Consider the following 13,653-nt stretch of genomic DNA (forward strand, 5'->3'; position numbering starts at 1 on the left):
GATAAAGGCTCTATCAAGCCTAGCAACAACGACAAAGCCCAGTGACCATGGACCAGACCCAACACTCTGAAACCCTGAGACAAAATACATCTTTTGTAGGGTAAGAAGCCAGTGGAAAATTACCCTGTCCCTGGCCTGCCCCCAGCTCTGAGACTTGGAAATCCCCTGTGACTCAGCCTTAAGGGCCAAATAATGTTTCAGAGTTAACCTCCGAGCAATACTTCTGGCTGCCTGTACTTTTCCACTAGCTCACTGTGTGGTGAATGCTCCAAAGACCCTATAAAAGCTGCCCCACCCCGAACCCTCTACAGTCTCTCTTTCTATTCAGAGGCAGCGGCCTTTCTGTTCTTCTCCCCAATAAATCTCTTGTATGAGGTTTGTTGCATGGTGGACTTTGTGGTATTCCTTGGCTCCCAACTGCCAGGATGCCCTTGTGCCAGAAAAACCCTTATATATTCCCTCACTTAATTTCCCTCAGATATTTCATGACAGTAACACAACCCTGACACACTGCCTACACACTATGAGAAAAAATAAAGACAAGTAGCCAAAAATGCACAAATTGGAGGCCAGGGGAGACTGAACATGAGGAGAATTGCATTGGGCAAGAAAAAGGGCATGCATCTAACAGGTTAGAGTGATCCAGGGTGAGGATGTTCCCGAGTTTGTCGTTTGTGGACAACTGGGAATGGTCCATGAGGCAGAAGGAACTGGCGAAGAGAAGTAGGAAGTCTTCAGCCACATCACACAGAAGCTAGTGGCCAACAGCTGAGACTTACTTGTTGAGGCCAAGCCATCATCACCACTATATACCACCACATAGCTTTTTGCTGAACTGGGAGAAGCCACAACATCACTTAAGGTAAAGTGTTCCCAACTGTCAATCACATGTGGTGCTAATTGTTAGCCCATTCGCTACAGGAGGACCTCTGAAAAGGAGTCTAGGACAGAAAATGAACCCACCACCCTTACACTGTGTATGCAAAGGAAGTGAGTACATACACTCACAATGCATACTGTGGGCACAGTACCCTAGTTCTCCAAATAAATTCTCTGCAGGCCTTTGTTTCATTTAGTGTGTGGGAATGCACATAGCAGTGCACACACAGGTCAGAGGACCACTTGGAGTGAATTCTCTTTCCACATTGTGGGTCCTGGGGAGTTAATCTTGTTAGGATTTGTGGAAAGTGACTTTACCTGCTGAACCATCTCAATGGCCTGTTTCTAAATCAGCCCTTTAAAACGTTTTCCTTTTTCAAAATTCCTACCAAAACATGCATCGTGTAACACGCCCCCTCCCCAGTGAACAAGGATTCCGTACTGAACTGCAGACTAAGAATGTACCAATCATTTTCCCATGAAGAGTACTGCTGGCCCCTTGGTCTTGAGCACCCCAGCCTCTAGAATTGGGAAATAAGCAGTTCTTTATAAACTGCACCGCACACATTGGACACTTATTTCCCCAGGGGGTTGGGTGTAGCTCAAGCTGCTCTGGAACATGTTGGAAGGTTAGGCATGCACTACCCACTCAGTGCTCAATGTGGTGCTTTTATCATGGAGGGAACTATTGCTACATTCCTGTAGGGCAATTTTAATCTACATTAAGCATTATTCTTGCCTAGGTTTCCAACTATTTAAAATCTCCTTGAATTTAAGTAGGCTAATGAAAACATCACACAAAATCACCAGGTATTGGACTGTGCAAAATTATCCAAACATTTAAAATGTATTATAAAACCAACATAGACAACTCAAAGAGAAAAAATTTTATTGATATAAAATGCACTTATAAAATGTCCAGAGAAGACGTGATTTTTCACTGCTATATAAATTTATTGGGAATGTTATTCACATCTATTATCACCTAAAACATACTGTAAACAATGAGTTATACCCTATAACAAATACGTAACTGATTCTCGCAGTTGTTGGTTTAATCATGAGTAAGGTTACACGATCACATCTATGTTCTGGAATGTGCATTTACTTTGATGTAGTGTAATAGAATTCAGAGCATAACTGCACAGGGATACTTTCAGTCACCACTGGTTCCGGATCTTCACGACAAAGAGATTCCCTCTGGTCGAAAATGGAAGCTTCTGGCGATGGTCTGCAACGTGATTCCAGGACTCTCACCACAGCAATCTGTGCGCAGGTGTGACTACGTGTGTACACGTAAAACTACAAGTTCACCTCTAGTAAACAAGTGCAACATTATTGTCAACTGTTCTGCATATTTAAATAGTAAAGTCTAAGTATTTGTAAACAAACAGAACACACAAATACCCAAATCTATCTTTAAAAAATTCCATCAGCCTATAACTCCTCTCACATGGTTTATGTGAATACAACTGAATTTCTGAAAGGCATGTGTATTGCCTTCGGTAATAAGGCTTTGCAATGGGTGCTTCTTAGTTCATTCCATGAAATGTGCATTACTGACATTTATCTTATGCAGCATGAAGTTCAGGTCAACAAACTCCAAATCCTGAATACCACAGTCCATTTCAAAACTCCTCTAAGTTATGGCTCTGCAGCAGGTTTAGCAGATTAAATCTGAAGTGTTCTAATGCCCTCTATTTCAAGTATCACAGAACTCCGAGGCTCAAAATTTCTAGGATGTAACTGAAAATACAAAGCTTCAGGAAACACATGTTTTGAGAGAAATTATTAACTGAAACAAGATTCTTAAACTAAGTATTATCTGTGTTAACCTGCTAAGCACTAGGAATTGATCATTTTAGATCTGAATACTTGCTCCCAAGTGACAAGACAATTTGCTGTAAGATTTTAAACTTCTAACAGTTTTCACTTTAGTTTTGTTTCCTTTTGAATGATACTTGAACTTCCATCTGAACATGGACATCTGGCTTCACAGTACAAAATGAAAGAGTCGTTTTGGAAACAGACATTTGGAAAGTTCGGCGAAGACCTTATAAGACTATGTAGTCTTCCAGGACCATCAGAAACCTCTAAATCTGGTACCTTTAAAGCTTCGGAACAAGCTGGTTTTCTAAAATTGTAATGCTCTTAAAAAGAAAAGGTCAAAGTGACACACTGCTGCAGACAGTCCCAGTCTGAGCCCAGCTCTCAAGAGCAAGCAGCTTCCATCTCTCCCCGGCTCCCGATCACACTCATCAAGAAGTGAGTATCAGGGAAACTCAGACCTCACCATGGAGTATGAGAAATCAAGTCCTCGGGGCTCTGGAACTGGCTCACCTGTGTAAAATATTGAAGGTTGTGTGGAAGTGTGGAATCAACACACTATGAAAAGAGTGTGACAAAACCAAACATGACTATGTTGAAATCTTGTCTAGCTTTAACTAAAAAATAGAAATCATGAGTCTTCTATAGCATTAATTTAAAAAATACATAGAAGTGAAAAGTGCTATTTTCTCAAAAAGTACAATTTTCTTCCCAACTATATCACCATGGAATGATTTCAGTTCTCCTCGTACTAAAAGCTGGAATTTTACAAAACTATATTGCAACATTTAATCAAATAATTTTAATCAGTAGTGGCTTCTGCTTCCGCTGGACCCCTAATCAGTCTTCGAATCCCTCTCTTTCCTGCAGGACCTTTTGGTTTAGCAAAACTCTGCTTATGTGCATGTTGCTTGGGATGTACTTCATCATAAAGGAAATCTGCGGTCAGCTCATCCCCATTGTCTATCTCAATCTGCAAAAGAGGAAATCAATAGTGAGAAACAGGTAAGACAGGGAACATTCAAAACCGACCACAAGCAGTAAGCCAGCTCCCAGGTATGGATGCCCACACCAGTGCACCGCGCACCTTCCACACGAGAGAGCTCAAAGACTGTCAAGTTTCCCTTCCATCCTTCTGAGGGAGACGCTACAGCAGTCGTTTAAACAGAGTCAGCCAGTCAGTCCCCTCTAGTCTGCCGCCTCTCACTGCCCCACTTCAAGTCACATTTACAAGCAGAAGTGAGTGCCACATCCTCCAGCTGCTCTGCTTCTTATACTCAAACCCTGCACCGGCTCCTTCATTCTTGGGACACTTGGAATCGCTCTACTGAACAGGTGAGGGCCAATGACGGCCCACAGACCAAATCTCCAAACCAATGAAGAACACTGCATGCTTTAAGAGACTTGAAAAACAACAAAAACGTGCAGGAGACCCATGTGACCTGGCAAAGCCTAAGGTATTTACTGTCTGATCTGCAGTGTAAGCTGCCCCTTTCTGAAAGGTCTAGCACACAGCAAGTGACCCGAAGAATCTAGAGTTGCTCGAGGCTCAGCACCCCAACACCAGCAGTTTGTAAGTCTTTCCTTATGCCCACTTACACTTAAAAACATATATGGAGATCTGGTAGCCGCACCCCACTTTGTAAACCGACAGAAATGCTCTGTGCATGTTGTAGTCCTAATGCGACAAATAGCTAATGAGCATTTGCAATTATCAGTCTTAGATTAAGAAACTGAATTTTACATTTCATTCAATCGTACACTTAAATGGCCAAACATGACCTGTAGCTAACCATACTAGATAGTACAGGTCTACAAAGATGGGGATCATGGCAGATCATCCCCAGGCACTCAGCAGGTTGGTTCTAAGGACTTAGGGTGAAAACATTAAAATGAAATATTTCCATTTCTAACTACAGCACCGGGAAATGTACCCCACTGTGCTACACAGAGATGACAAAGAATCTGGCAAAACTTTAACATTCTCAAATAGTAAAGTCTACCTTTCTGATCACATTCATCTGTAACTGTCTCTCTACAATTTCCAGCAGCGGGCTCTTGCAGCTAGAATACAGCATCCGCTCTCTTATGCTGCACGTGTATCCAGGCATTGAATAAATAAAAACTGTAAGGTAAAATAGCATCAATTAGAAATAGCAACTAAAGCAAGTCTATAAGCCTCCTAAAACTTCAACTAAGCCCCCAGCAAGAAACACCTCAGAATGTGGGGCTGGAACACGCTCAGCCAACTGAAGGTCCCATGGTGAGGACAACGTGTCACGTACCTATGGACTCTAGGTAGTCCCCTTCATGAGAATGCTTATACAGAAAGAAATGGTAACGGGCCGAATCCTTGGGAATCCTCTTTGGCAAATCTTTTAGCTCTGTATTTGTTGTGTTGGCCAAAATTATTGTTTCATTTTTTATATCTATTTCCTACCAGAAAGAAACAACATTCATTAAACAGGTAAAGCAGAAGCTAACTTAAAAGACAAGGATGATGTACAGTTGTGGATTACCTGACTTTTTCACACATTTATAGTACTTGGTGATTTAAAAAAACAAAACAGTGAGACCCTGCCTCAAAAGAAAACAAATTAATAATAAGCCAAGAAGGAAAAAACATAAAGTTGGGGCTGGAGAAATGGCTCAGCGGTTAAGAGCACTGGCTGCTCATCCAGAGGATCCAGGTTCAATTCCCAGCACCCACATGGCAGCTCACAACTGTCTGTAACTCCAAGATCTGACACCCTCACACATACATGTAGGCAGAAACACCAATGCACATAAAATAAATAATAAAGTGAATTAAGAAAAGGAACCACACATGCCATAGCTACCGAAGGGGGCAGTCACTTCACAGCTATCACATGCCTCTTACCAACTGCACGTAGTTGAGCTGTTTGTGGCTCAGTTTTTCCAAAGCCTGGAAAGCGTCTCGGGAAATAGGGAATGCCACTCCTTGTAGTGTTTGATGCTTTGTGTCCACACCCACGTCAGTCTGTACCTGAGACACAGATAGAATTGATAGGTAAAGCTTTAGTGTTCAGCAGTGTCTGAGGGCAAACAGCAGAAAACACCACTTAAGAAAAGTCTCACTTACCCTTCCCCAATCTACATTTCAAATTCTTAAAACATTTGAAACTTAGAAGGCAAATCATTCTCACACTGATTTACAGTTCTGCTAGCACACTGTGGGCATGCAGAGCGCATGACACACTGGTATGGACTACTGGGAGGGAGCCTTGAATGAGCAGTGGGATGGCTTTGGAGGTTTCCTTAGCTCAGCTTGGCACAGTTTCAAGTAGCTACAGTAACTCTTCCAAAGGGTCATCAGGTTACCTCCCAAAGGGCAGACTGCTCTTGCTAGAAGTTGTGAATAGTAAAGTGTGCACAGAAGGCACAGAACTTTACTCTGTTCTACTGGACATGAAATACGACACAAACGCCATGCACCGAACTGAAACGATGACACAGGATCCAGACAGACACACTCACTAAGCTACAACTGCACACGTTCCAGATGTGGGGCTTTCTTTACTAACAGCGTGTATGTGGCTGACAGGAAGATACTTGAAGAGAGCTTTTCAATGAGCATGTTTACAACCGTTCTACTTCATAAATGACAGCTAGTGTAGGGTCTCATTTGCAAGATTGCAACAGAAAGTCAAATACAAACTTTACTGAAGAAAAAAATGAATGGAGAGTCTACAGCATGATACTGGATAATGAATACATCACAGAACATATGCAAGTGCATACCCCAATATGATCCTCTGGGTTCTGATTGCAAGGAATAAAACAAACTATCAAACTTGTACAACACGAAACAAAAGTCACATAAAAAGCCCTACTCAAATAACTTTAGTTTAAAATATATGCTAGCTCCTTGCCATCAACTTCCTATCAAATGTACTAGCCATTTCCAGACTAGTCCAGCCTGGTATGAAGAACAGTGAACAGTGGTTTGGGACACCTGTTCTTCTCTGTAAAGTTTCAGTTGAAGAAACCAGGTATAAAAGCCAACTAAGATGGCTGCAGACAAATATTAAAATTACGGCTCCAAGTTTACTGGCTTCAATATGCTTAACAAATACTCCATCTTCCATATATGTCTCCAAGTTCACAGAAGGTAAAGCCCATTTAGAGACCTTAAGCATTCTCTAGCATTTTCATTTTATTCTCTTTAGCAAACACTATTCTCTGAAGTAATACATTTTTAAAGAATTTTCTTCATGCAACTGTATTAGATACCAAAGTCTTTGCAAACAATGGGTAACACACTTTCCTCTTTAAAAAGTACTCAGAGCAGCCAGGCAGTGGTGGCGTACACCTTTGATCCCTACACTCAGGAGGCAGAGCCAGGAGGATCTCTTTGAGTTCAAGGCCAGCCTGGTCTACAGAGCGAGATCCAGGACAGGCACCAAAACAACAGAGAAACCCTGTCTCGGAAAAAAAAAAAAAAAAGTACTCATAGCACAGATCAGCACAGATTCTAACAGAAAGTTTGTTTTAACATGTACATTTTGGGGACAGCCTTTTATGAACTGCAATTAGTTTGATATGAATGTTTTACTTTTTTTTTCTTCCGGAAAAGACATTAAGCACACAGATCTTTTTCTAACCAGACAGAATAAACCCAACCAACCCAACATCTGATTTCCAGTTACCTCCCTGTCTATTCACTGAACACACTTGAAACCTTGAAAGCATTCAAGTTGTAACTGACCTCATTAATTTTAATCTGTCGTAACTCTTCCTCCGCTGCAGTCAGCGGGGCGGGGGAAGACTGGGACAGCAGATACTTTCTATATCCATGCAACGATACATCTTCCTGTAAGCAAAGAAATGGGTCAGGACTTCCCAGAAATACAACCAAAGTGAGGCTACATTAGGAAAAACAAAATTATTAATAGAAAAAACCAAGTGATAAAAAGCAGCTGTAAGAATTTTATTCTTCTTACTCTAATCCTCTATTTTGAAAGTTTCAAAACTTTTAACAACTGTCTCCTTTTCCTCAAGTTTATAATCATTAAATCTTTTGTCTGAGTTTGATCAACCAAATAACGAACTGATCAAGTCTCAAGCCTACAGGACATCTGTAATTTACCATCTGCACAAAACTGGCCTACAGCTACCAAATTCTTTATTAAAATCACTTCTGTGGTATTTGCAGAAGCCCTCACATAAGAAAAAGTACTTCAAAGAGGTGTGCCTACGAGCACTTTGCTCTTGGGAGGCTGAGGGTGAGGGAGCTTGGATGGTCTGATGGCTGAGAGCAAGCAAGCTGAGAAGCCAGCCCAGCTCACTGTTAAAGTGGGTGGGGGGACACATGCCTCCTCTACTGGCGAAAGCGTGTCATTTCCTGAAACAGAAGCACACACCAGCTGTTCAAAGTCTATTCCAATCACCTCCATTTGTGAATATATCCATAAATGCGTCAATTTACCATACATCTTAGAGGATAATTATACTTCAATAGTGTTTATTCTCAATATCAATAGATACAAGTGAATCCATCAGCATGAACTTGCATATCATGAGAAATAACAATACTCTTCTTATGCTTGAGACAGGGTCTCAAAATGCAGCCCTGGCTGCCCTGGACTCAGCACGTAGACCAGGCTAGTATCAAACTCAGAGTTCTACCTCCCAAGTGCCAGGATTAATGGTGTGAGCCACAATGCCTGGCTTCACTGGTTCTGTTTCCTGTTCTGGTTTTGGGGTTTTATTGAAACACATAAAAAGCACACAAACATAAGTTCTGCACCTTTACTGTTCCAAATACTTCATCTTTAATGTGGCCGCCTCCGAATTCTTTTTTCAGGGTTGCTCTTGTGGCTGCATACAACATTTTTTGACGAACCTACACAATTGTGAAAGTTTTACATGTTAACAGTATTACCATTATAAAAGAAAGCAAGGATATAGTAAAACCTCCAAGTACTTAAATCAATATGGCTGATGCTCCTAGACACTAACAACTATAACTATTAAGGTAGATTTAAAATTATACTTTTTTAAAGTAGAAAATAAACTCCTAACTTTATCCTAAAAGAAATTACTAAAATACTATTTCAAAATATTAGGGGAGAAATCAATATAAAATAAGCTTTATGGTGATATTTTACTCAAAGCTAGAGCAGACATTACTAATTAAGAATCAAATATTCATGCATTCCTGATGGCAAATACCAGCAGATGAGGAACAGTGGGATGAAAAGACACATGTTTTATTATTGAAGAGCTTTAGTAGCTTTCATAGATATCAATGAACAGAAACAACTTCATAATTCTAAATGGTGAAACACGCAATTTCTTCCAGAATTAAAGACGGGTAATCATTTGAGAATATCTAGATAGCATTGAAAAATAGCTTTTTATAAGAAATTGGAGAGTCTTTAAAATCTTGGGCAGTATTTACAACCTAATTCCGTCTTTGCCTTTATTTCGTCTACTATCAACTCTCTTTTGTCTTTTAATGACAGGACTATCCCTCTATGGGGAATGATTGCTCCTTCTTACCCTGTAGGAAAAAATTCTTCCCAGTATTTAATGTTAAAACAAAAAACAAAACAAAACAAAACAACAAAAACAAAAAAAAACTACAAAAAATTACTCACATGAGAATGATCTGGAGACCATGCAATGAATATCCATTCATATCCCTGGGCATTCTGAGAGTCTAACCTGAATAATACATAGCACGGTTGCTTGTCCTCCAGCAGGGGCAACACAAAGGACTCGTAATCCTGTTCCCAGGAATCTGAAGGCTGACTACATGATCCAATCACAAGCTGCTCTAGGAAATGAGAATTTCAAACAGATAAATGGTTTGCACTATCAAGTGACGATAGGATGAAGACAAGAAAAACGAGTTATTTCTCTATTACTGTTTTTCTATAAACATTGAAAAGGTGGAGTTATACAAAATTATGATCTGAGGCATTACTGAGAATGAATAATATAAAGATCTTAAAAAAAGCATGGTTAAAATATTTTATATAAATAAGGAAAAAACAAAAATGGTAATAGCTGAGTTAAGTGTTCAAATAAAGGACAATAAGATATTTGTTAAAATGTTTATGCTGAAAATTTTATATATATAAAACTTCATTTACTCAAAATGGTAATTCTTGAGATTGATAATTGTAGAGAATTCTCAAACAAGCGTTAGCTCCTACTTGACACCAACACTGCTGATTTAACATGTTGCCTAAGAGCATAAACTAGAACTGGGAGTTGTCATTTTTCAAGTGCTATCTTGCAGAATTCAGTAAGATTCTGAAGGGAGTCTTCCAGAGAATCACTTGTGCACACAGACAGGTTCTACTATACTGCCGCACAGCAACAGGGCACATGGACAGGTTCTATTATACCACCACAGGGCGAGCCAGTGACAGCGCCATCTTCCCTCAGAGAATGTGCAAACAGGTGGCACAGTCAAATGAAAACACTCGATTCGTGTTTTAAAAGAATTCATAGACGATCAAAATAAATCACACACACACACACACACAAATCCCAGAAATGAAGAATAAGAATAAAACAATATGCAGTTTATGTGAACTTAAAAACTCAAAACAGAATTATGTGCTATGTAGGCATTTAGGGAAATAGAACTGATCACATGTAGCAAACTTTCAAGCTGTGGCTGCCCCGGGGGGAAGGGGAGAAGTCCAGCAGTCAAAAGACATTTTTACATCAGAGAAACGGTAACATTTAAAAAGTTAAATTTGGTTCAGAGCAAAATATAAAGTACTACTTCCTTGACTGAAGAGGTAGGTATTTATTTTTTTATTCTCTGAAATTTTCTAATTTAACATTTTGCTCAAGATTGAAAAAAAACAAAAACCTGGAAAATATTTAGAAATAGTAATTTTCCTTCTGAAGAAGCATTTATTATTAGATTCTATCTTCCCATTTTGTTTACTAACTAGTCACTTAGGAGGTAAGAACATTCACAATTTTAGCTATTTTGAAGTAGACACTTGTTCCTATTAAATATTGTAAGATTTTCTAAGCATTTTCACATTTTAATAAGCAGAAAAATGAAAAACAAAGTTGATTTATTTCCAGCTCATGAAAAAAACAAGTTATTTTTTGAGGAAAAAAAAAAAGGGTCCTAGGGTATCTGAGGAGGCCAAGGGGATGCTTTCTGCACATTCGTTTTGACATGAAGTTTTTACGGGTGACTTCAAATTCATCTAGTTCTGATGTGGTCAATCAGCCAGTTTTCTTAATCACACAGTTACTGTTAAGGAGTCCATTTATAATTTGCCATGTTCTTAGAATGTTTCCAAACAAGAAATGGTAATATTCCTCTCTCTACTCTAGGGTCCAACCAGACAAAAAAATGAAAGCACTGAAATGTTTCTACTTCAAAACATTCTACTGAATTAACTCACAAATACTTAGTTTTGTTTGTTTAAATAATGGCCTGGTGACTGATTTCCATTCTAGAATAGGAAGCACTAACATTAGGCATAGATTATAGTGCAAAAAGATACACAAAAGACGAAGTAAGCTATCACACCAGAAACTATCTGGGGTTTCCCCCATAGCTACACAATTTAAAATGTTTGCTGAAAGGCAAAAGCTGAACTTGTTTCGTGCTGATTAATAGTTCAAATTACTAATAACACTTGGAAACCTGAAACTGTAACAGCGAACAGTCAAAGGACACATAGTATCTTAAAATGTTAACTAACCATTTTCAATAGATATTTTCAGAAGTCTGTATTTCCCGTCTCTGGCTCTGGCAAAGATCTCTTTAACATCTTCACTTGCTGGGGAAAATGATAAAGAAAAATAAATCCATTTTTAGCCTAGAAGTACTTTATTTTGCTCTTTACACAAACAAAGCATAAAGAAACATGTAGAGTATATAGCATTTCTTATTGTTATTATAAATCAGAAGCACAAAATATGGGCACTATTTTAAAAAATAAATACTAAATTTTAAAAGTACACGAACTCAACATTTTAGCTACAAAATTCCATAGCAGAAGTAACACTGAGGTGAATACTTTTTAGTCAAACTCAGTAAGGGACGAATGACTTCATGTTTGAAAACGTTGCAAGTTGCTTCTAAAGTCCAATTTTAAGTTTGTGATAGCGTCTTCATTTCCTGTATCTATCCATCAGAAACAACAGGATCAAGCCTCCTACTCTGATTAAAGAAAAAGCTTGTAAAATGCACTAGATCTTACACTGTTGATCTCTTTCTTGTATCTCTCAAAAAGCTATCGCTGTCACTGAGCAAATAAACATTTAATAACCTATGCCTTGTGTACTCATTACAGCTTCAATTTTCATTCTTGTGTTGGTTTCCAGCAAGACTATTATTTAAGTCTTGCTATAAAAGGCTCAAACATCAAACTTAATCATTAATTTTGACACATGTAAATGCCAAAATTAACACGGAAAGACAAATGTTTTTAGAAACTGGACTATTCCCCGGGTGTGTATGAATGCAAGAGGAGGTGTCAAAAACCCTTAAACATAAAACAAGTTATTAACTGGTCACCTGGGGAAAGACTCGGTTGACTATTACAGGAAGTGTTCTAGTTTATGTCAGAACTCGTTAAATAACGATATATTATTTGATTCTAAGGAGGCGAGTACTTTCAAATTGCCTATTTTCAAACCAGGAAATAATGGAGGGTTAAGATACACAAGTATCTCCACGGAGTGATCAGGTGCAGCCACAGAGACCAGGCGCATCCAAATATGGAAAAACACTTCCTCCTCAGGATTTCTCCGAGAGGAAAGCACGCTCCCGTTGTGAGATAAAATCCGGGGAGTTTGGGAGGCAGCCTACAGCAGCGGGATCTGTTTGTTTTTCAAAAGAATATCCTTGCGGGGAGGGGTACGGAGGAAAAGTCGCTGGGCTTGGCCGGCCGAAGCAGCCCGGCCAGCCTGGGGTCTTCCTGCTCCGGGAGCCGGGGTCAGGAGGCAGCGGGTCGGCCCCGTACCGCTCCACACGTCTCGGCTCTCCTGCAGGCACTGTGCGCCTGTTAACGTGGCGGCGGCCGTGTAGGGCCGCCAAGAGACACGATCGGGGCCGTCGCACCCAGAGCGGCTCCAACGCCGTCGGCGCCTCCAGCGCTCGGGCCCGCCTCCTCCCGGGAGCCCCTGCCCCGTGGTGCCGTTACCTTGGATGCCGGTCTGGTGGGACATGGCGGCGGCCGCAGGTTCCCGGCTCCGGCACAGGGTGCGGCAGCGGCACCGGCCGGCGGATCCAGGAAGTAGCGGCTCCGCCTGCGCGTCATCTGCCCGCGACTCCGCTCCGCCCCCAGCACCAGCCGCCTTCGCCTGCAGGACGTAGGCCCCGCCCATGTCCCCGCCCCCGGTCCTTTCACTGGCTACTCTCGTAAACTCCGCCCCGCCAGGCTTTGGCCACGCCTTTCCCGTCACTGGCTCCACCCCTCGCTCCCCGCCCTCGGCTGCTGTGCCTCACTCACAAGGCAGCACCCTATGGGCGATGTGTTGCATTCCTGCACGTGTCTGCACAGCTACCCCGCCAAAAAATTATTAGAGGGGCAATGATCATTTCCCCAAACATGTCTTCTGCGCAAAAGACATACCCTTTGTTGTAAAGGAAAGGCCACTTGAAGGCGACAGATAAAACAGCTAAGAATTTGCATACCATAAGCAAGATGGGGTTCAAGACTATTCCTGGGACCATTTGAAAGTCTGAGACTGTAGAGTCCTCCATCATTTACCCTGTTGTTTGACTTTTAAGCTGTTCACTTTTCAATTGATCACTCACACAAAACCGTGGTTCTCACCTCAAGGAGAAAAAAAAATAGTTTATTCTGAAACTAAATATGTGGCTATGGGTAGAGGGTGAATTTGTTTTCACTCCACCCTCCACCCCTCAGTATCATGTTCCAACCTGATAACACTTTTATGAATATTTTTTGTAGTAGCAGAACAAAAGAA

General features: G+C 40.7%; 1 protein-coding gene across 3 annotated transcripts; it reads right to left on the minus strand.

Annotated features, from left to right (window-relative positions):
* Nucleotides 1-1,745: 1,745 nt before the first annotated feature.
* On the minus strand, nt 1,746-12,985 carry Twf1 (twinfilin actin binding protein 1). Of its 3 annotated transcripts, XM_036208881.1 has the most exons (10): nt 12,864-12,985; nt 11,418-11,495; nt 9,330-9,508; nt 8,477-8,572; nt 7,436-7,540; nt 6,469-6,489; nt 5,588-5,713; nt 4,992-5,142; nt 4,710-4,831; nt 1,746-3,679 (listed from the first exon to the last, which is right to left on the minus strand). In XM_036208881.1, the coding sequence occupies exons 1-10, from the start codon at nt 12,886-12,888 to the stop codon at nt 3,509-3,511; spliced, it is 1,074 nt and encodes a 357-aa protein (XP_036064774.1). In that variant the 5' UTR covers nt 12,889-12,985; the 3' UTR covers nt 1,746-3,508. The 3 variants fall into 3 exon arrangements, with proteins under 3 accessions (XP_036064774.1, XP_036064775.1, XP_036064776.1); XM_036208882.1 differs by lacking the exon at nt 6,469-6,489; XM_036208883.1 differs by lacking the exon at nt 12,864-12,985 and having other exon boundaries at nt 9,330-9,503; nt 11,418-11,473.
* Between the last annotated feature and the right edge of the window lie 668 nt (nt 12,986-13,653).

Source organism: Onychomys torridus, chromosome 16, assembly GCF_903995425.1.
Source record: "Onychomys torridus chromosome 16, mOncTor1.1, whole genome shotgun sequence".
Classification (NCBI taxonomy): Eukaryota; Metazoa; Chordata; class Mammalia; order Rodentia; family Cricetidae; genus Onychomys; species Onychomys torridus.

Excerpts from the sequence above, each read along its gene's own strand:
- Twf1 (XM_036208881.1), bottom strand. The coding sequence starts at position 12,888 with ATGTCCCACCAGACCGGCATCCAAG. Across the intron at positions 11,496-12,863 it reads CCACCAGACCGGCATCCAAG|CAAGTGAAGATGTTAAAGAG; the intron begins GTAACGGCACCA and ends CATTTTCCCCAG. Across the intron at positions 9,509-11,417 it reads GAAAATATCTATTGAAAATG|AGCAGCTTGTGATTGGATCA; the intron begins GTTAGTTAACAT and ends CTCATTTCCTAG.